Source organism: Poecilia reticulata, linkage group LG16, assembly GCF_000633615.1.
Source record: "Poecilia reticulata strain Guanapo linkage group LG16, Guppy_female_1.0+MT, whole genome shotgun sequence".
Taxonomy (NCBI): domain Eukaryota; kingdom Metazoa; phylum Chordata; class Actinopteri; order Cyprinodontiformes; family Poeciliidae; genus Poecilia; species Poecilia reticulata.
The window spans coordinates 7,573,842-7,596,428 of record NC_024346.1 but is presented as its reverse complement, the minus strand read 5'-3'; the positions used below and the strand labels follow the sequence as shown (position 1 = coordinate 7,596,428).

At 37.9% G+C, this 22,587-nt stretch overlaps 2 protein-coding genes across 3 annotated transcripts; both read left to right on the top strand.

Moving 5' to 3' along the window:
• Positions 1–330: 330 nt before the first annotated feature.
• Positions 331–12,268, top strand: brd2b (bromodomain containing 2b). 2 transcript variants are annotated; one of them, XM_008431179.1, is made up of 12 exons: positions 331–466; positions 3,770–4,058; positions 4,277–4,414; positions 5,342–5,486; positions 5,802–5,965; positions 6,110–6,607; positions 7,648–7,776; positions 7,878–8,123; positions 8,242–8,495; positions 9,090–9,397; positions 9,997–10,122; positions 10,708–12,268. In XM_008431179.1, the coding sequence occupies exons 1-12, from the start codon at positions 435–437 to the stop codon at positions 10,836–10,838; spliced, it is 2,460 nt and encodes an 819-aa protein (XP_008429401.1). In that variant the 5' UTR covers positions 331–434; the 3' UTR covers positions 10,839–12,268. The 2 variants fall into 2 exon arrangements, with proteins under 2 accessions (XP_008429401.1, XP_008429400.1); XM_008431178.1 differs by having other exon boundaries at positions 9,090–9,406.
• A 5,279-nt stretch (positions 12,269–17,547) lies between these two features.
• LOC103477854 (vitelline membrane outer layer protein 1 homolog) lies at positions 17,548–21,341 on the top strand. Its single transcript, XM_008431180.2, has 4 exons — positions 17,548–17,807; positions 18,750–18,862; positions 19,362–19,668; positions 20,385–21,341. The coding sequence occupies exons 1-4, from the start codon at positions 17,601–17,603 to the stop codon at positions 20,385–20,387; spliced, it is 630 nt and encodes a 209-aa protein (XP_008429402.1). The 5' UTR covers positions 17,548–17,600; the 3' UTR covers positions 20,388–21,341.
• Positions 21,342–22,587: the final 1,246 nt, after the last annotated feature.

Below are 22,587 nucleotides of genomic sequence, written 5' to 3'. Positions count from 1 at the left end.
ATTTTGCCCAAGACAGGACTGAGAACAGTGAAAAATAAGGGTTTCAGAATGAAATGAGTATGCATACCTAAAGACTGTTCGGGTTCAAAAGTTGGACAGGCCAACAGAAATATCTATAAAGAAAGATCAACCTCAAAAGCCTATTTTCAAAATAAAGCAACCACAGCAGCATGACGGCTTGGATTCAGTGAACTGATGCACTAGGTGTGTTTGACAGACAACAGCAACCAGCCAATGAGAACCCAGAGTTACGACTGACGTCACCGGACAGACGCAACACTGCCACGTGACGAGTATTTATAGATTCAAGCGGAAGCAGCCAGTCGCCATTTCATTTCAGAGCTGCGTAGTGGTTGTGAGGTTGAACAGCAGCGACAACAGCGGTTGAAAAAAAGGAGAGAATTTGATGGTAATAACAGTCCGCCCTCAGCCCAATGGAAGCGGCCGTCAACCCACCTCAAGACAGGTAATTTCAGGCAGCTTTTTGTAGATTTAAGATCTTTTACTGGCCTTTATGTGCTTTCTGAAACGGACATTTTTTTTTTTTTTTTATCATTAGCGTTACCGTTAGCTTCTTGAGCCAGCGGTTACAGACGGATTTAGCTAGCTCTCAAAACTGGCTATTATTTCTGTATCAATTAGCTAACGTATTCTAAAAGTATATCCGGAATTGGTCATGCGTTTGCTATATAAACTCAGTGTACAAGCAGCAGTCAGTAGATGACAGCTGCAGCCCCATCGGCTGTCTCAGCAGGCTGCTCCCCGCCGGCTCTCTGTCAGGCGGGTCATTCATCGCTCACAGAGCCTGGCAGTGCTATCCTCCATCTTTATGCAAGCATTAAGATGATTTTTCACAATTAACTGCTCGAGCGTATGTCCACATACGCAATTAACCAGAGCAAATCGATAGCCCTTCAACGAACCGTTGGATTTGCGAGGATATTAATGGATGTCTTAGCGACAGCTTCAGCTCTGAAGGATTAGATTCCTGTATGATGCGACGAAATAGCAAGAACTGTCTGTCAGGTTGACGGTGAAGCTCTGATATTACAAAAAAAATAGTATTTATTGGTAAGTAAAGACATGTTTCCGTCTTTGAGGACTGTGTGTGTTTACAAACAACGAAGGCGGGGCGTTCAAACCACGCCATCATCAGCCAGGAGATTGGAAGTCTTGCAGTCCGATCTGTTATTACAGCTGTGCTGTTTTTGTGTTGTCAAATTGCGATATTACATATTAAAAAAATAGACGTGGCGCAGATAATAACAAAACACTGAGGGTGACAAGACACTGGAAATATTAATTTGATTATTTTCAAACAAGGAATCATGTAGAATGCAAAACATTATTTGCATACGGCTAAAATTTTAATCCTTTTTGATGACAAATGGTTTGTGTGTATAAGACAATAATTCATATAGTGAGTCAATGATGTTTAGCAGATGGTAAGCTTGTTGGCATCATTCATCTTTCCAGCTTATTACAGAAATGCATCATGTGGCAAAAATGTAAAAACAAATCACATTTTGAAAGATGCAAGAAAAAAAAACTAACCATTAGTGTTCCCCGCTGTAACTATTTTTTGAAATGAACTTTTAGGCAATATCACCTACTTTAATTACATGGTGAAGTTGTTTGATCTTTGGGAGTAAAATAAAGTTTGTTTTTTGTAAAGAAATGTGTAATTAATGTTCTCATTCCATATTTTAGAAATGCTACAACGTGAAATAAATTCTACTGTGTTTACTGCAAATACAGACCATTTTTTTGCTGCCCATTGCATTTCATCATTCTGATTTCATGCTGAAAATTAGGCCATAAGCTTTGCCACGACTTCTATGTCAGGTGTGTATGGACCAGGTGTGTTTTTAGATTTGTTGGGTGAGATCCAATTTCTGCCTAATCTGACTAGGAACGTGATGAGTCTGTCTGAATGTCAGTAAATTAATTTACAGTAGCACATCACAAACTTACAACTACATGGTTTCTGCAAGGTCTTAAGTTTTACAAGAAATGATGAAATGTGTATGTATTTACGTTCGTTGCTTCTAGCAGAAATATATTTTATTTTTCAGAAATGCCCCGGTGATATTAATTTATATTGTGTTTTGTGGTGTTGTCCGAAGAGTTTGAATGTTATTTTGGTAAAACTTTAAAGCCCCCTAATGCAAATAAGCAGTAAGATCAGGAATTATATTAGATATGCAAATTATTTTTTATGCAGATTTCTAAATCTGAATGCAGATTAAACAGTTTATAATTTTAATTAATTTTCAAGTAAACATGCTTATTGCACTGATTAATTCACCTTTTGACTTTTGGCACTCTATATTTTAACATTTGGGAGTATAATGAGCAGATGTCAGTTTATTAGTGAAGCTATTTGCTCAAGTAGAACCTGCAGTCTGTTGCTGAAAGGACGTGCAGCTTGTAACTTGGCAACAGTGTTTTTCATTTGTTTAACCTTGTATCTTGAAGTGACTGTAGCTTACACAAAATAAAAAAAAAAATATATATAAAAGTTTCATTTTTATTCTTTGGCCTTTTACATCATATTTAGTCCAGATTGTTTACATTGTGGTGTTTATACTCCTTTTAGATTTATAATACTTTTTAAAATTATTTTTCTTTTTTACCTGATGGGATTAAGTTTGACCTGACATTTTCCTAACAACATTGACTGGCTGAACTCTGTGGTTTGGGTAGTTTTATGGTCTCTGTAGAATATGGTTGTGATGGATGTTGTGGCATGTAAAGGACACTGGCATGGTCTCACTTTTTATTAACACAATTAAGACTTAAAAACCTACAACCTGGTCATGTCAACTGTCCAATAGTTAATTATCAGTGATCTTTAAAGACATGGGCTGAGGTGGTGTGCAACACTGATTTATGTTTTCACTGAGACAATGTTGTTTTTTTTTATCCGTTTCCTTTTTAGTGCTATAATATAACAAAAACATATTTTGTTCATTTTACATTTTTGTTGCTAAAATTTTTTTTAAAGCTTGGGTTCCTGATTTACATACTTTATACTTTGAGTTATTAATGTTCTTGCAAAAGCTATGTAATTAATTAAAACATAATATATGCTTTGATTAAAACATTGTAGAATAAAACCACAGCATGCTTAGAATGGTTCAATAGCATAAGCAGCAGTAACAATACAAGCTTTGTTAAAAAAAAATGTATTATATTGCTGAGTAAAATTGACTGCTGCTACTTCACTTCTGTTTTGTTTAGTCATTGCAGCTGTTTCAGTTAGCTTTGCAGTTTATTTAAAATGATAATAAATCAAATGTAAACAGTGTGACTGCTACTATTGCAAATCAAGTATAAATAGAATTTGAGAACTAACTAGAGTTTCTTGAGCTCTAAATTAAACTGATAACAAAATTAAGACTACTCTGTTAAAATAACTGTTTCCTGAATGTTATCATTTATTTAATGTACAGATAAGATTTGGAGCCTTACCTGCCAGCCTTATCACATGATCGATGAAAGTGTGTTTGCTGTTGGCTCCATGCAGCGCTGGTTCTCATGAAAGTGGTAAAAGTAGCAGTGTTGAAGGAATTCCAATTCCCTGGACAAGTTATGCGAATGGGAGGACAGCTTTTCTTTTCATGTGGCTAATTGAAATGAGTGGGTCAAGTGTATAAATGCAGATTATTTGCCTTTGATGTCTTTGTCACATATATGTTGACTTCCTGTAATTCAAACTCTTTTTTTTTTTTTTTTTTTCCCCTCACATGTTTCTTTCTGACCTCAGCTCTCTGGTTGGGTTGTCCAGTGGCATGTTGGATCAGCACTGCAGCTCGGGAAAACGCATTCGCAAGCCCTCCCTGCTGTACGAGGACTTTGAAAGCCCCTCCTTGCCACACACAATGACCCAGGCCACCCCTGCCCCTCCGCAGCCCCCGGTGAAGGACCCCAGCCGACCAGGCCGCATGACCAACCAGCTGCAGTACCTCCAGAAAACCCTCATCAAGTGTTTGTGGAGGCACCACTTTGCCTGGCCGTTCCATGAGCCTGTGGATGCTTACAGACTAAACCTGCCAGTAGGTCTCACCTTTTACATGATGGGTTTTGCTGCTCGTTGCATTAAATCAACTCAAACGTCATTGTTAAAATATTTGTAAAAATGCATCGTTTTTGGGTAAACTTCCTCACTTATTTACTTGACTGGAAAATGAATACTTTATCACAGTCTTTCACATTCTTGTAAACGTTAAAATTCCAAAACAAATGAAGTACTGCATTGTTTCACCTTTTCCAGGATTATTATAAAATCATCAAACAACCAATGGACATGGGGACAATAAAGAAGCGTTTGGAAAACAACTTTTACCAAAGTGCCGGAGAGTGCATTCAGGACTTCAACACAATGTTTACTAACTGCTACATCTACAACAAGGTAGGTTAAGAACTTACTCAGGAAGAAAACATTAAAATGGACCCCCCCCCCCCYCAAAAAAAAAAAGACGTTTCTGCAGCTTTGCAATAAACCTGTCTGGGGGCAGAATTGCACTCTGAGCCAGTTTTTAAATCTCTAACAGCATAAGAGATGTTGGTGACCTAGAAAACAACTTCAGATGTGATGAGCTGGGAACATCAAACTGCTTAAACATTTTCTCAGAAAATACACAAGTTGATGTATTGACCAGTTAACCGTTGACAGGTTTTCATTGAAATGAGAAGAAAATTAGAAATGCTTGAGGAAATGCTATTCTAAACCAAGAGTTCAAATAAGCAGAAATGACTGCCACGGCCATCCACTAATGTTTATCTTTGAGTCTGGAATGTGGAATTTATTCAAGGTATTTTTTATGAATTACTCTGCTCACATGTGGAGATCTGTTTAATTATTACTGGTATTCAGTGAGTCTGTGGATCACCTAAGGTCCACCCGTCCTTCCGTCCATCTTCTGTACACTTGACAGTGTTCCACTGTATTGCTGCTACTAAAACTGATTTAGTGTGTGTTTTCTTATTTTAAAAAAAAAGAATTTAAATAACAAGCTAAAAAAAAATTTTACCTGCCAAATTACACATTTGTAGCACAGACTCGCACTAAAAAAATTGTAATTTAAAAAAAAAAAAAGCAAAATGAGAAACTACAGTTATGAATCCCACCTAAATCCTCTCTGACATGCTGCGGGTGCCTGTACAAAAATACATATCAACAATATTTTGCATAGTTGATTATTTCAACTAATTCTTTTCAGCTGTAACTAATTCTCATTCTACACTAAAAGCCAGTGTGACATTCTCAAATGACAATATAATGTACATTTGTAGCAGAATACCAATATTTGTAAAGTCTAATGTTTTCCCTGTTTAGCCTACTGATGACATTGTGCTGATGGCCCAGTCCTTGGAGAAGATCTTCCTCCAGAAGGTAGCTCAGATGCCCCAAGAGGAAGTTGAGCTGCCTCCTCCTGCTCCTCGGAGCAAGAACAGCAGAGGAAGAGGCCGCAAGTCTAACCGTGAGGAAAATATTGTCTGATTAAGAGCATTGAAAATGTGCCATCTTAATTTATGTAACATTTTCTGAAGACTGTGCTCATGAAGCTTTTCAATCTCAGCTAAGTTTGTGTTATCAGCTATTTTCTTATAATGTGATTAAACCAGATTAATTTTGAAACATTTCCTACTTTTTTTTGATGAGAATTAATAATTTAATTAATTAAAAAAATGTGTAAGAGAGCATAACAGTTGATGTATGGTATCTTTTTTTAATCTTTATTTGTTGCTAGCAGTAGTATCTTTTCCTCATGTGTTACACTCTGCTCCGTGTGCAGCATCTCGGGCTCAGCAGGTGCCAGCGGTGTCCCAGTCCGCCTACTCACCGTCCTCCTCTGATACTGGTGACTCCATGCTGGCCAGCTCTCCTCAGACTGTTCTAACCAAGAGTCTGCCTCCAGCGAACATCATGGGCCTGCCTCCTACGCAGCCTACCACTAAGGTGTGTATAAATACTTGATGTGTTTTTCGATTGCAGTGCCTTAAATGTATTTGATAAGAGGTGATTTGTAGGTTTTACTAAGTTTAGAATGATTGCTTTTGCTTATAAGAGAAATAAACAAAATTGCGGTTCTCTTTTGTGCAGAAAAAAGGTGTGAAGCGTAAAGCGGACACTACAACTCCCTCCACCTTGGGTTTTACTGTTGGCATGTCGGGATCAACACACATGGTGGGCTTGGGGAAAGGAGGTCATGGGGGTCAAGTCCATGACACCTCCATGCACACCATCTCCTCCATGGGCAGCATGAGCCTGGAGACCCCACCTGGCATGGGCCTGGTTAGGAGCTCCGGAGGTCCCGTTCTCCTGCAGCCGATGATGGCCGGGACGGGCCGAAGGGTGGGCAGCGGCCGTCCCATCAAACCGCCTAAGAAGGACCTGCCTGACTCTGTCCAGCCTCAGCTCTCCAAGAAAGGCAAGCTGAGTCCCCAGCTGAGGTACTGCAGTGGGCTGCTCAAAGAGATGCTGTCAAAGAAGCACGCGGCGTACGCTTGGCCCTTCTACACGCCTGTAGACACGACTGCTCTGGGGCTTCACGACTACCATGACATCATCAAGTGTCCCATGGACCTCAGCACCATCAAGGTAACCCTGAATGGATAGAAAAGCAACACATGCAAGGGGACAAAAAGTTTTGTTCCTTGTTAAAATGATGTTAACTGTTTATTGCTTTTAATAAACTGTTCAATGAACTAATGAAATAATTATCAACGTTTGGACTCCTATTTGAATCCAGACGAAACAAAGCTGAAAAGGCAGAGAGTTGCTGAATTTGGCAAACATATGTAGAAAAGTGAGGAGTATCATATAATTTGGTATCTGCAGAGTTTATTTAACACATTTTGGGATTCCCAACAGTTTTAAGTATCAGTGTTCCCTGAATGCTCACGTTTGGCGTAAAGAAACTTATTTACCCAATTCCACTCTTTGTCTGTGTTTGTCCAGCTCCCATGCAGGATGGATCTCTCTGCTGCAGGCTGCTGTGTCATTACACATTAACTAGATCCTCCCATTTTGGGAATCATAAATATCATCTTTATACAGGGAACATAAATCTATCCAGGTATTTACAAGGCAGGAAAAGGGGAAAGCAAGGCATTTTGGGTTTAACAATAAATGTATCTGATTTAGGAACTACAAAAGAAAACATGTTAATGGGCTAAAATATTTATATCAAAGCAATGCGCAGAGGAGTCGGCATTGGTGTTTGCTGAAGTAATTTTATAGCTGTCAGTTACTCTCAAAATAAAAAAAATATCCTGAACATTATTTTATTTTTAAGTAGAACGCAATCTCACAACTACTGCAGAATGTGCTTCAAATGTGAAATGTGGCATCAGTTTTAAATATTTTAAGTTGAATATTTTATTGTTGTTACTTTAAAGACGGATCATTTATTTTCTTTAGTATGTAGCATATGTGCTTCTGTTTTATTACGAAATACTTAGATTATTTGATTTTTAACTTGACCATAACATTTGTTGAAATTCTATAAATATTCTTTTTTATTTATAGTTGCTTTCTTATTAGGTCTCATATATTTACTTTGTAATATGACGATTTAAACAAAAACAAAAAAAAACTCATGTTATTTTGACATGTTTTCTTTTCAAACTGTGTATCAGAGAAAGATGGACTGCCGTGAATACAGGGACGCCCAACAGTTTGCCAGCGACGTCAGACTGATGTTCTCAAACTGCTACAAATACAACCCACCAGACCACGACGTCGTGGCGATGGCACGGAAGCTGCAGGTGAGCGCATCTTTCTGCGTGGACCCGACCACGCTTCATGTCTGACGCTCAGTTTTGAGGAATGATGGGCCGTTTATTTGTTTTTTTTTTTTTCTCCTAAGGATGTTTTTGAGTTCCGTTTTGCCAAGATGCCAGACGAACCGCCGATGGAACACACGGCCATGTCTGTCATCGGACATCCCACGTCGTCTTCGTCATCTTCTTCGTCCTCCTCCTCGTCCTCCTCCTCCACCTCTGAGAGCGAGCCCAGCAGCGACAGTGAAGAGAGCGAGAGCAGCCTGAGCTCAGACAGCGAGGAAGAGCGTGCACACCGCCTGGCCGAGTTACAGGATCAGGTGTGTACTCAGGTAAGTGGTCTGCCCACCGTTTCATTCGCATCCCCTTTTTAGTTCACTAAAACATCCCAGTGAAAGAGACTAATTTAACAAATGTTTGTTTCTTTGGGTTTTTTTTTTATATTTACAGCTCCGGGCCGTGCATGAACAGCTGGCTGCACTGTCTCAAGGTCCCATCGTCAAACCCAAGAAGAAGAAGGAGAAAAAGGAGAAGAAAGAGAAGAAGAAAAAGAAGAAGGTAGAAAAGCGTAGTCGTGCTGGACGGAGCAGAGCCGGTTCTGAGGAATGGAAGATGCCGGGCAAGATGTTGAAGAGCAAATCAGCCAGAGCTGGAGTCTCACAAGCGAAGAGAGCCCAGACAAAGAAGAGCAACAAGAACAACAAGTTAGTAGCGGAAAACGATCCTAATCCCCATGCAGGGATCATACAGGCGCTTCAGTTTCAGTTAGGTTTTGGAAGGTCTTTGATTTCTGTGTAAGGTCCTGGAAAGTGCTTGAGTTGGGGTTAAAGTTGGGGAATGTCATTTACCATAACACAATTTTAGATTGTAATGAACATTTATTATTCCCCATGGATTAGTGACTTATTGATCTGTAGAATTAAAATAAAGCTTGCCTTAAATTTTGTATATGTTAAAGTTGATGAAATTGGGTGATTTATTTTTTATTTATTTATTTTTTTTAGTGTTTTGTTGTCTGACCAAAACACTAAACACTGAGTGAAACATAACATTGCTATATTTTAGTTTACCTTATCCCTGCTGTAGAATGTAGAATACTACCACAAAAAAAAAGTTTTTTTTTTTGTTTTTTTTACTTCATTTGTATTGTTTTTATCTTATGCTGGAAAAGGTCTTGAATCTTACTGTGGGAAAAGTGTACGAAACCTTCCTCTTTTTCATGCAACTTATTTCTTTCTTTTTTAAACAAAAACAAACCTGACCTCTGACAGCTGCTGTTATTTCATTTTGTCCTCCAGGACAGCAAAGAAACCTTTCTATCCAACGTTGGCCCCGTCCACGCTTCCCCACTACGACTCTGAGGAAGAGGAGGAGATCGTTCCCATGACGTACGACGAGAAGCGCCAGCTCAGCCTCGACATCAACAAGCTGCCGGGCGAGAAGCTCGGCCGGGTGGTTCACATCATCCAGTCCAGGGAGCCGTCCCTGAGGGACACCAACCCGGAGGAGATCGAAATCGACTTTGAAACCTTAAAGCCGTCGACGCTGAAGGAGCTGGAGCGCTACGTCATGACGTGTCTGAGGAAGAAACCCCGTAAGCCTTACGGTGAGCAAGGTAGATAACGCCTCCATCTATTGATTGGTAATGTCCTCTATCCTGCTTTTTATGTGTTTATAGAACAAATGAAACTTTATCCTTACGCACTGTACAAAACACAGACATACTTACAGTGAGCAGAACTCAAGTATCAAGAATCCATTTTATTAAAAAACTGAAGTTTGACTTATTTTCTGAAATTCTTATTCATCAAAAATAAACCAAAATCCAAATGTTCCAGCTCAGACTCTTTACAGGAAAAAATGAACTTTCATCATGTTTTGATTTATTGAGATCCACGTTTAAAAGTTGAATGTAGTTTGGGAGTTCAACTAACGATTATTTTAGTAATCTGTTTATTTTGACGATTGATTGGATAAAAAAACCTGGAACATTCTGCAGATTTTTCATTTCACTACTTAAGCCTTTTCAATACAATATTACAAACGCATTAAAAATTCCAAATAAATAAATATTTTCATTCCTTTAAGAACATTTTACTGCCTACAATGCAATATCACTAATGCATGCTTCATCATTTGTAGCAAAATATGCAACTAGTGCAAAAAAATGACTTCCAAAATCAACATGTGAATGTTTATTTGCAGAAGTGAAGAATAAAGGCAGTATGTCTAAAGAGGAGCTGACTCTGGAAAAGAGGAGGGAGCTGGAGAGGAGGCTGCAGGACGTCAGTGGTCAGCTCAACTCGGTTAAAAAACCCACTAAGCCTAAAGGTGAGCTCACACTCTGCTCTTCAAATGCAAATTTCACTTGTTATACAGAAAACACTCTAATTTATATTCACTTTTTGAGCCAACAAGGAAAATAACTCTAGTTTAAGTAAATATTACCAGTACAAAACTTTTTTATGCATATATTTTTGTGGTTTAGGTGAGTTTTGATAAGATTCAACCACTTAAATCCATCCATTCATGTTGAAAATGAAAAATAAGTGACTTGCTACCAATCAGTCTGGGAAGGAGACCAGCAGTCAGCAGAAGTCTTATCATTTTTACTGTGGGAATTATTATTCCCAGATGCCAACCTTTTCTGAAGCCACCATGTGTTCATTAGAGCACGAATGCAATTATACCGAACAATTATGTGGGAAAGTTATGTACAAGAAAGTCTCCTCTTTCTAAAAATAATGTGCATCAGAGATGTTTGGCAGGAAGGCGCACCATGTTTGGTTCATATCTCCATAAACTGCTCAGTGTTGAAGGTGTGGTGAAAATCACTGGCTCACCTTTAGAGGTGTGATTTTGGTGCAAACATGGCCTTCCTGTTATAAGTTTCTAACTTCTGTTTGCTCTTCTCAGTGGAAAAGCCCAGCGCCGTGGAGGCGCACGCCCAGCCCTCACGCCTCAGCGGCAGCAGCTCCAGCTCGGACTCTTCCTCCTCCTCCTCTTCATCCTCGTCGTCAGACACAAGTGATTCAGACTCGACTTGAATTCATAAACACAGGCTTAAAACAAAAGAAGCACTGATAACTCAGGGACTTGGGCTGGCCCAGGACACAATACGCCCTGAAACATTTTTTTTTCTTTTTTTTCCAACTGAGAAATCAGCTAAATTTGTTGTGAATGTGGGACTAAAAGATGCAAATCCCCAAACACAAAATGCCTTGGTTTTTCCTCCCCCGGCTTTGTAAATACATGTACAATTTTATTGTTTCTTTTATAAAGAAGATTTTTATTATCCCCAAAGAGGGAGGCGCTATTTAAAAAAAAAAAAAAAAAAGAAGAAGAAAAAAAAAAAAGCGACGTGGAAAGACGGACTGTACTCAGATCTGCGATTGGCTGGCACTTAAGTTTATCCTGAAGAGATGAACAAGTTGTTTTCTCCCACATCTCAAAACATCCTGGAGTTTGAAGTCAGGATGTAGCGGACCTTAGCTTTCTTAAATTTAACTTCAGTTCTTGTTTGATTTTAAGGTGAACTCTAAAGCTCAGCGTTAAATGTTGAAGGAACCAGATATTAGCAGAACTCTGTGCTTCCTTCTCATGTTCCAGACCCAACAGCATGTTAGCAGTGTTTAAAAGCGACCATATGGTGCTTTTCATACTTATGTAAAAACCCGAAGTCGATTACATTTAACGGTTTGAAGCACGACTTGTTCCTCTCTGTGTTGCGGTGACATTTCTGCTGTAGTCAGTCTTCAATCCTGTACAGTAGTGGGTTTGTAGAACTGTATAGAATAAGTTTGACCTACTGTAATTACAAAGTTTAGCAGTAAGTTGCACATTTTCCAGATTTGACTGATTTAGTGGGAGTTCTCCTAAAATTTCATTGTTTTTTGTTTTTGTTATTATTAAAATGACACTAACTGAAAAAAATGCTGCAGTTTTTCCTTCAAAAGAAACGGAAAAACAAAAGCATCAAAACCATCAGGCTCCTGAATGTTATGCTTATTGAACACATCTTTAACACTGAAATATTTTTTCAGACAAATATTTTTGGTTGCACTGCAATTACTGGAGCAAGTGTGGCTGCTTATTAAAACAAGTTATTTTAAGTTCCCCCTTTAAAGAAATTAAGTGGGATCCTGAAACTACAAAAAGTTGAACCTGCTGTTGAATGTTCACAAAAAGAAACGCTTGTATAAAATACTTTAACTGTATTTGCTGTTGCACAAAGTAATGTATTTCTGCTTTTTCAACTTTTTCCCCTTTTTATGTGTTAATGTCATTCCAGTAGTTGTTTACACTGTTAAGACTGCTGCCTCCCTGTTAAGCTAATCACTTCTATTAGAGGAAACCCTCTCATTGGACTGTAAATTACACCAAATAATCTCTTCTGTAGGACTAATGTGAGTTTTGTGTCTCTGTTTGACATTTCTAGTTTGTATTAAAAACCCAGTGTGCTGGAGTTGTTCCAAAACGGCGTCATTTTCATTGTGATGATAACTTGGTTCCTCTAGGTGGCAGCAGATACGTTACAGTCTGTAAGCTGAATTTACTGGCTTTCAGTTCAAGGTGAAACATTCTCATTCTGCTGCAAGCTGTCTTTCGTTAAAGATAAATCCAGAATTGCAAAGTGAAAGATGAGTTTCAATGGCGGGAAGAGCTGATTGGACGTTAGAAACTGTCAAGGTGAAAGAAAATTCAGACTAGTTTATTTAGATGGTGCCGATTCACAATGTCATCTTGAGCACTTTACAAAACGGGTCATAAAAACATTCCAATTGATTCCAGATATACAAGAAACTCTAATGACATTTTTAGAGTAGAATAGAAATATCCTTTAATGTGCAGTGGGGAAATTCAGGTAAACGGCAGAACACTGACAGTGATGGCCTGTAGGTTCACACAAAGATAAAAAGTATTAAAATATATCAAAACTTGAGAATAAAATGCTGCACAGTAAGGGAAAGACTATAACACAAAATACTGTTCAGTTATTGAGGTTCCTCCTCGCTCAGAGCTCTCGATGATTAGTTCATCTAACTGCTTCCTCTTAGCTGCAGATAAGTGGATCTGGTGAAGATTGACCATCTTCTGACGCTACAAATGTAGGTGTTTCTTGGTATTTGAGCTTTGGTTTGTTCACAAATGCGTCTCAGCAAAATACTAACCAATAATCTGTGATTACTTTTAAACTCAGCCCCTTAACTGTGACCCCAGATTCCACATAATCTGTATTCTTAACAGGAAGTGAGGCCTCATTCAACCCTGAGCCAGCCATGAACTGTATGGTTTAATACTGCAGATTAACCCATGTCGATGTCGCAAAGGAATAAGTGTGAAATGACACATCAGAGAACAAATCACTGTGAGACCTTCCACTTCAACTGTCTGTTAATCGCTGAAGAGCTCCTGCAAAAACCACAAATCAGGCAAACGGGTTTGACAGAAAAGCAGCCAGCAGGAGATGAGACGTATAGCAACTGACAAAACTTCATCCTCTTCATAATACGGTTTTGACATAATGTGACACAGATCACCAGTCACCTTCCCCTCTGTCATATATGGCCCACTGTGACACGGGGACAAGCGAGAGTCTTTAACTGCACCACGTGTGTTTTGGACTTTGAGTTCAAATTTAAGGGACACAAACGTAATTCGTAAATTCAGAATGAAATGTAATTGCAAGGCCTTTAACTTTAAGACAATGCTCTACTTAGTCAAAAAGTGCAGTAAATCTCCATTTAAAATTTGAACATGTTAATGACGCATCTTCCTGAGTGAATTTTGTCATTCCTCTCGGTTCAGTACTTGGTGCGCTTCTGTTGCCTTGATGTGGAAAATGTTAACAGGAAATGACTTAAGTTGGAGTTGGAGTTTTCAACAGCAGGTAATATAAACACACTTTTGGCTTTCTGTACATGGCACCCATGAGAGTCAAGATTATCCTGTTTATTTTGGGATTACATTGCAAAACCTTTCATGCATCGTCATTTAAGTTGTCGAAAAATGTAATGAAATCATAGAATAGAATATTTTCCTTCAGTTTTTGGGATAAATTGTTAGAATCCTGGATTAAAACACAAGGCTGTGCCTGCTGTTCTCTAGTTTTATGTGTACATTTACAGAGGAACAATCAGACATGAAACAATCTGGCAGTCGGCGCCTGATCTGCGATGACTTTTGTCATGCCGAGTTATGTTTTATTGCCTACACAGAATAACAATGCCCTACTACAGCTCTGTTGGATTTATTTGGTCTGAATCTAATTATTTTCACAGTGATGGATGGGCTAGATGGCTTATTTTATTTCTGGAGTGTCTGAAGATTGAGGCATAAATGTGACTTTTTCAAACTTAATGCCAAACTCAGCAGCTTTTTTTAAAATTTTATTTTCTTTAAAGCAGCATGTTCTGAGAATATATCAATCTCCTAGATACTGAGTAATGATTTCAAAGTTCATTTTAAAAACTAAACTTCAAACAAATATATTAAGGTTTAAATGAAGCTGTCAGCCTCTAATTCATTACTGTTTCATCTGAGAATTTGTACTTTAACTGTGCAAAACCTCTTGGGAACTGATCCCAGGACAAAACTCAATTCAATAAATTTATTGACAGGAGTCTGCCTTTTGCAGGCAATATTCTAATTAAAAAAAAAAAAAGTCAAAATCAGTGCTTTGGTTTGAAGCTACAACTCCAGTTTGATTACTCTTTCTTTTCAGGGGAATCATTTATTCAGTTACTAACAACAGTATGAAAACCGTTATAAAGTGTTTGGTCGCTAATGAAGCGGGATACATTATTTCAGCAGGAGCACTTTGTTGATTATTTTCTTAATTATGTCAAAACTAAGAAATGGACTAACAAGAGTTAAGTTTTCAACAGTTCTCCTCTTGAACTCTATCTTCTAAATCTCTCCGGTTCCACTTCACCGGCTTCATTTTCTCCATTTAAAAGAAAACGACCCTCCCTCCACTGATTAAGTGCTCTGAGGAAATCTGTTCAAGTCACAAGCGTCTTCTCTGTTCTTGACTTTAAAGCAGCAGGTCACTCAGCTAATTTTGTGCTTGGATAATTTTTAACACCTCACTGCCTCCAAATGTCAGGAGAGCATTGTTCAAGCGTTTGTCTTTGGGAAGTGAAGGCAACATGGAGGAGAGGATGAAGAGGTCAGAGTTTCAGTTGTCCTAGAAAAGAAGGTTGACACTTCAGGTCATAACTTACAGATTACAAAATTTGATCTGCAACAAACAAGGGAGATTTTTCCCTGTTTTTAATTCAAATTGTCACAATTAAATAAGTAAATAAGCCATGAAATACATATTTCTATGTTAGAACTGTGTTAAATTTAGAAATGAAGATTACATTTATCAGTAATTCTTTAAATCCTTTGCTTATTACAAATGTCAAATAATCCAGAATGTGTCAAAAGTTGCTTCTGAAAGCATGTATGGAAAGCTAGTTGTTGAAATCTTTGCAGTCTTCTACTGTAATTTCCGTTCTATCCACTGACCTTATTGTGTAAGCTGACAGAAAAAAAATACATTTTAATAATTATTTTTCCATCCAATTATTACATATATTACTCCACATTTAAATAAGTCAGTAACGTATTATTGAAATACTTCCTTGGAAAAAAGTGATTGAAAATGTGTCATTTGAAAAGTTTGCGTTTCCTGTTAAAATGCAGTGTGAACGCCACAAGCTGAACATTTATTTTTACTGAAAATTGTCAAAGCATTTGAAGTCAGCTGAAGAAGACTTTCAGAAATGCGAGAAACAGGCAGATGCAGCAGAATAAAGCAAAAGCTTGAAAAACGCAGCAAAAATCCAACCCAAAGAGAATTAGAAATTTGTGCAGAACAATGTTTGCAAATCTATAGTCTGTAGTTTATAAGCTACAATGACCTAAGAAGCTAAGAGTAGCTGAAATACTAATATTAGCCTCTAGGTTTGTCTAGCATCTTGACCTACAGTGATATACTAATAGGAGTGTTGTAATTAGGGTTTGACTTAGGGTTTGTAGAATAGTTACAAGGAGGGTTGGCATTTTTTGTCTTTCTGTACATGTCCCTTTAAGCTGCGCCCTACAGGTAACAGATTTGTGAGAAAGTGACAAGCTGACTTATTGCAGCAAAGTTTAAAGCAACTTGGCACAACTCCTGCCTTATCATTTCTGTCAACAAACTCTTAGATGACATCATCGTACAAAACCTTCCAGTTGTTGTCGGAACATAATCTCCAACTTAAACATTTCCCAGGTGACGCAAGACAGTTATTTTTACACCAAACTTGTTTTTCACATAAAAACACTCTGGATGATGGTTTGTCACTGTGGTGAAATAAAGCAACATCCAAACTACTTTTTATGTCTTCAAAACGTTACTAGATTAATATGTTACACAGAGGAAAAAAACAAGTGCTCCTGTGATGAAAAGAACCTCAATGCACCTGAGTAGATTTTTCATTGTGGAGATGCTTTAATTCTCTGCAATTCACATGAAAAGATCAATCCTGAAGCATCATCATAAAAATATCAACACCTCTTTTTTGCAAAAAGATAATTATGGCAAAGAAAATCACTTTTGTCAAAAATGACTTAGACCATTATTTTAGGAAGGTGACATTATGCAAAGGTGATCACCCAAAGATGAATATTTCTTTATGTCCTCTAGTTAATAGCCATACATGCTGTATTATAAATGTTGTGTGGCTTGTAATTACTTGAGCTAAATGCTGTCAGACAAACATTTTCTTAAAAAAATTCAGAGTTGTTTGCATGCAATAAAATCTTCTTGAGCTTCCCTGCAAAAAGAAAACACATTTAAATTATAAATAGACCTTGTTCCTATAAGTTGTATATGTGTGCTATTTTAATTTGGAAACTTTGATGCTTCACTTTCTTTTTATAGAAAAAAACTTCTCAATCATAAACGCAGAAAATAAATATTGTATATACTGTAATTTCATTTCATTCAGTTTTGGACTTATATATCAAATATTTATCCACAACTTTGTCTCAATTACTTACAGGAAAAGTTGTGAGAGTTGAATCAAAACCAATCTGTCTATTTAATTGACATAATGGTTGGAGGTTGCAGGAAATACAAGGACTGGTACAAAGTTAAATCTTTGATTCATACTCCTGCTCATGTGGGACATTTAAAAAGCACAAAGGAAACAAGAAATGGTTTGTGATCAGTCTGGATTGCAGCATCAGTTAGCAGCATATTACCTGGATAAGGTAATACCCAGCATAAAGCATCAACCTTTTGCACAGCTTTAAAGTTTTCTCAGCCTGTCGTAGAAACCTGCACTAAAATAGCTATCTTTGGTCAGATGCTAAATTTGTCGAAGAGTTTAATTGATTGTAGAAAGCCTTATTTCCATGGCCAGAACACCTTGTCAATTATTGAATTTAGTAACTTTTCTCCCATTTAATATCATTTCTTTCTCATGATGCAAGACGTATTATTTTAGTCTTTGCATTTTCCGTTTTAAAGTTAACACAAACTTTTTGCTGCAGCCTGCAGGTTAAAGAACCCTACTGCCTGTTTTTCCTCTTTTTGGTGACAAGATCCACTGCTGAGCTGCAAAATATCACTGAAGGCTGAATGGAGTCCCTGCGTCTTCTCTTTCTCCACCTCCAGCTGTTTATTCCCACGCCGTTCCGTAATGCGACTCTGTAAATGATTCATGCTGATACCAGAAACTACAGGGAAGCTTTAAGAGCTTTGAGTTGGAACCTTTAGCTCGTACTTGCCTTTCAGCCTCCAGAGTGAAGAAACTGACTCTCCTGTTGCCGGCATGTCGAGTTTGCTCAGCATCGCGGTCCTGCTGGCTGTGGCCTCCGGCGGCTTTTGTGAGAAGGTGTTCCTGCAGCGAGCCGGCAAAGACTTCAACAGCAGACAGTACAGCTCTGTGCTGACTGTGAACAACGGAGAGAGGTTTGGAGACTGGACCTGGCCTGAGATGTGTCCTGATAACTTCTTTGCTGTTGGATTCAGTGTCAGGGTAAAGGAATAAAAATGTACATTTACAAACATTTTCAATTTAAAATATAAATTCACTCCTACTTAAATCCTAAAAAGCAATGTGTAAAAGAGGTATTTTTTTCTTTTAATAACTGAGGTCAAGGATCTTTATGTAACTCGGGGAAATTTGATCAAATGCTAACTTTAGTCTTTTTTATTTTGCTTATCTTAATGTACTTTGCATCATCTTTACTAACTTTAACTCAATATAATTATATAAATGACAATAACGTAATGCAATGCTACTTGAATAATATACACTGCTCAAAAAAATAAAGGGAACGCTTAAACAACACAATATAACTCCAAGTAAATCAAACTTCTGTGAAATCAAACTGTCCACTTAGGAAGCAACACTGATTGACAACGGGACCCTCTTTGGGTCAATCAGTGTTGCTTCCTAAGTGGACAGTTTGATTTCACAGAAGTTTGATTTACTTGGAGTTATATTGTGTTGTTTAAGTGTTCCCTTTATTTTTTTGAGCAGTATATTTCTAATTTCTTATAACTTTAAAATGCAAACCCAATAGCTTAAGGTACCTAAAGTGAGAACCTACTAAAATTTCTCAAAATTTTGATTTTAATCATTTCTTAAAAAGTTGACAAAATTAACTAAAGTTAAAACTAAAATTAAAGGTTGAATTATTATTATTTTATTTGTTTTGTTTTTTTAATGTGAAATTATACCACTTTATAGGGGATTTTTTTTTTACTTAATATTTTTGCTCATATCTTCATGAGGAGAACCAATAAAGGTGGAAGGTTCTGCATAACTTCTTGCTACAAGACATTAACTCACAACCTTGTGTGCAGATTGTGGCCAAACCATCTGTGATTTAACCTGATTTGAATTTCCTCAGCTGCCGTAGCAGAACAGAGATGAACTGTTCGTCTGCCTGAGACCTGGTTCATGTTTCCCCAGGTGGAGACCGACCAGTACGGGGGGGACGACACCGCCCTGAACGGGATCCGCCTCATCTGCTCCCAGGACGAGAGCCGCAGCTTCCTGTATTACGTCGAGTCACACACTGGACAGTGAGCAAGTTGAACTTTTTTATAGCAAAGCAAAGAGACCATTCAAATCTATTCTTACTGGTCTAACCCACTGGCAGACACATCACTCCATAACTTTGTCTGATTTTGTACATTTGCTCACTCACAAAGAAGTGGCCAGCCTCTATTTGTAGTTTAATTTTAATGTGAAGGCTCAGAATATTGAAATGGTGTTATGTATAAAAATACATACATTCATGAACTATTGTGTAATACAATTAGATTTACATAAGTTCAAATGTTGTTCCTTGTTAAAGCAGTTGTGAAACTGCACTTCATCCTCACTGAAATTCTGTGCAAAATTTGAGACAGGCTTTAAAATTGAGTTTTAAAACTAGATTTTTTTTCCCCCAGTTGCTCTAATCCTCTTCAATCATAAATTGGCTGTTGATCAAGTTTAATGAAAGTACAAAAATTCTTGTTTTGTCGTTATATTTGCTTTCTAATTCTAAGTTCCTGCATTTGGAAACCTTCTGTCTAGTACCGGAGAATGGTCCCATCCTCAGTACTGCCCTGGCGGCGTGCTGACATCTTTCCAGATTCGCGTGGAGCCCCGCCAGGGACTGTTAGGAGACGACACGGCCGTCAACAACATCAAGTTCCGCTGCAGCAGCAACCCAACGCTGGAGGCGCCCGGCATGCAGTGGGGCGACTACGGCTACTGGAGTGAAGACTGCACCAACGGAGGCATCTGTGGCATAGAGACCAAGATGGAGGAGTACCAGTGGGCCCTGGACGACTCTTCTCTCAACGACGTCCGGCTTTTCTGTTGTAACAAATCTCAGCAGGTGTGTTAAAAGGTTTTCTGATCCCTGAAACTCAAAAGAAGATTTAAAAATAGAAATGGTTCTTTAGTTCCCTTGTGCAAGAATATGAAGTTTTCATCTTTGATAACTCTTTCTGTGATCACATTAAGCTTAAGTTCTGACCCAAAAATCCAAATATAGTCCAAATTGCATCTATTTACTCTTTTTTCCTCCTCACCACAAATTATCTATTTTTTTGGACTTTTGGAATTTTTGGACACCAAGCAACTAATCTGAAAGCACATTCATGTGCTGATTCCTCATTTCATAGACTTTTGGCTTACCTACATATTTTATTTATAGCATTTTTAAAAATATTGAGAAATAGTTTTGGAAAACATAAAGTCAACAAATCGTCACCAACAAACTGCAGCACTAATCTGCTTTCCCTCTCACAGCTTTCTTCTGTTTTTGCCTTTTTCCTCACACATGAAAATTTCAATTATCAAAGCAGTATCAATAGAGATAACTGCAGGTTCTTATAGGTTTTATACTCGCAACCATATTAGCAAGTTAGGTGTGATAAAAAGTCAATCCAGAAAACAATTTGCATTTGGGCTTTTTCACATCACACAGAGATTAGAGAAAAGAGGCAGTCTAAACTTTATTCCCTTTAAGTAATTTAGTAATATATATAAAATATGTAACTTTATACATTCTGTGATATTAATGAGTATTTCTCTTGTTCTTTTCCACAGTGATCAACTGATTCTAGAACATCTTTGATACCTTCCAACTAAAGAGCATTACAATTGGAAAGCTATAATAAAACACCTTTAATCACAGATCTTTGGTGGATTGCTTTCAAAATCCCATTTTCTGCAGTTTTGCACAAAAAAAGTTAAATCAAACCTATTTCACCAATATTAATAATCCTAAAAAAATAAGAACTCTTCCTTGTTGGACGTGGCAAACTATTCGCCTCTTGTTCAGGTGAAGACCTCAGCAGTGTGAGAGTATTATCACTTAATGTCCAATGAGGCTTCAGCAAAGTCAGAAGAAGCATAAGGTGCTGATGTAAGCCTTTCACTGAACTCCTGCCGCGGCTGAGGTAATTACCAAATGACAGGAGAGTTGGTGCTAATTAATTTACAGTTTAAGTCTGACAAAGGTTGATAAGACACCGACTGGAAACCACAGAGGTAATGGTTCTAATTAATCTGGGAGGAGTTAATCGGCTAACAGAGTGTGTGTGCCGGGTCAGGGGGGAGAACTTGAGGAGGTTATCTAACAATGAGGTAATGGTTTTTCAAAGATTTTGCAAATCAAGACAAAGTGATTCCAGTCTTTGGATGCCGCTGCGTTGCCCCTCGGCTGTGATAATGAATGCTCCGGTCCAGACCACATATTAAACTTCGGAGCTCACTGGCCGGAGACGGAGGCTTAAGTGCACTTTGTTGGCCCTCATGAAAGAATGAAGATGATCATGTCAGCTGGATAAATGCTGCGTCACTGATTTCTGTCTGCTGTTTACTTTTAGCTAAAATGAAGTCTGAGAGTCCAGAAAGTCAATCACTGCTTTAAGTCCAGAAATGCTTTTTGCCCATTCCTGCTGTATTAGATAATGATAGATGGTACTATGAGACAAAAAAGACTAAAGCATAAGTCAACCAATAAGACAATATTGTTAAAATAAATTGTACAAGCAACTTGCATCATTTGACTTTTAAAGTGTTTGCTCTGTTCAAATTTCTGAAAAAGGAATTGTGCTGAAAATTTAGCTGAACTTTTCCAATTTACAAATATATCTCGTATGCCTTCAGGTTGTCATTTTAGTTATTTGGCAATTTTTCAAATGTGTTTTCTTTTGTTATTATTTTCTGTATAACAGCAATGTCACAAAACTGTGTGCCTGACTGATCAGACACACATAGGGCCTAAAAATTAAGCTCAATCACTATGGGAGTAATATATTTTAAAAATCAAAATCTGAGAAGTGTGGCACGCATTTTTTGGGTAGCCCTCTTTACCAAAGGCTCCAAACGAAACCAGTATACTAAACTGCTAATAAAATAATTAGTTTACCTGTGTGTAATCTCAGCATAAGTACAATTGTTCAGTGAAAAGTTTAGAAGTTTGCAAAATAGTGGATTAGTATTTAAGAACAAATGCAATTCTTAGGCATTAGGGATTGTAGCTTTTGTTAACCTATTCTTTAAGTAGTAATGAGGAACACATTTGTGCAAGTAAGAAAAAAGTGCATTTGTAGTTTGCATGTTATGAGTTTTATTTACATTAGGGTCTCAACTGGTCACTAGATGGCAGCACTGCATCAAGCACAACTGGAACCCACATCTCATCTGTTGCAGACACACCTAATAAAAAAAAGTATACAGATATTTGGACAGCACTGATTTTAAATTAGTTTCATGCCAAGCACAAAGGCTAAAGCTCCAACTCTTATCGGACCTCATGATCCCTCTGGGTGCAGAAACCTACAGAGTTTGTTTTTATAGAAACGCTGCTGCTCCCCAAACACTGTAGCAGTCGTAAAAATATATATATATTTTCCCTTCTTCTTACTTGCAAGTAAACTTCATTATTCAGAACAACCTGCCGTCAGAAAAGCATTGAATAACATTACCTCTGGTTCTCGGAGAGAAACCTCTGAGATGAAAATGCTCTGGGTCATAAGTTTAATATCCCAAACCGCAGATTCTTGGTGTTTCTGACCATCTTTTAGCGGCTCTCCAGCGGCTCACCATTCTGCCTAAAGAGCCATTAATGCCTCCTGCAGGGAGCAGAACGGCTCTGATGGTTGGCGTTTTGGTTGGAGGCAAAGCCGTCTCCTTAATGACCTTACACTCCCTTGGGCTCGCAGCTCGTGGCTTATAGATCACACCAGCTGTGTTGACTCAACTGTAAATATAATGTAGCTCGTAAACACCACAGGGATATTAT

Bases quoted from the DNA above. Each gene is read 5' to 3' on its own strand.
- brd2b (XM_008431178.1), top strand. From the start codon at position 435: ATGGAAGCGGCCGTCAACCCACCTCAAGACAG. The intron at 8,124-8,241 runs GTAAGTGGTCTG...TTATATTTACAG, and splicing joins AGGATCAGGTGTGTACTCAG to CTCCGGGCCGTGCATGAACA. The intron at 10,123-10,707 runs GTGAGCTCACAC...TGCTCTTCTCAG, and splicing joins AAAACCCACTAAGCCTAAAG to TGGAAAAGCCCAGCGCCGTG.
- LOC103477854 (XM_008431180.2), top strand. From the start codon at position 17,601: ATGTCGAGTTTGCTCAGCATCGCGGTCCTGCTGGCTGTGGCCTCCGGC. The intron at 17,808-18,749 runs GTAAAGGAATAA...ATGTTTCCCCAG, and splicing joins CTGTTGGATTCAGTGTCAGG to GTGGAGACCGACCAGTACGG. The intron at 18,863-19,361 runs GTGAGCAAGTTG...CCTTCTGTCTAG, and splicing joins GTCGAGTCACACACTGGACA to TACCGGAGAATGGTCCCATC.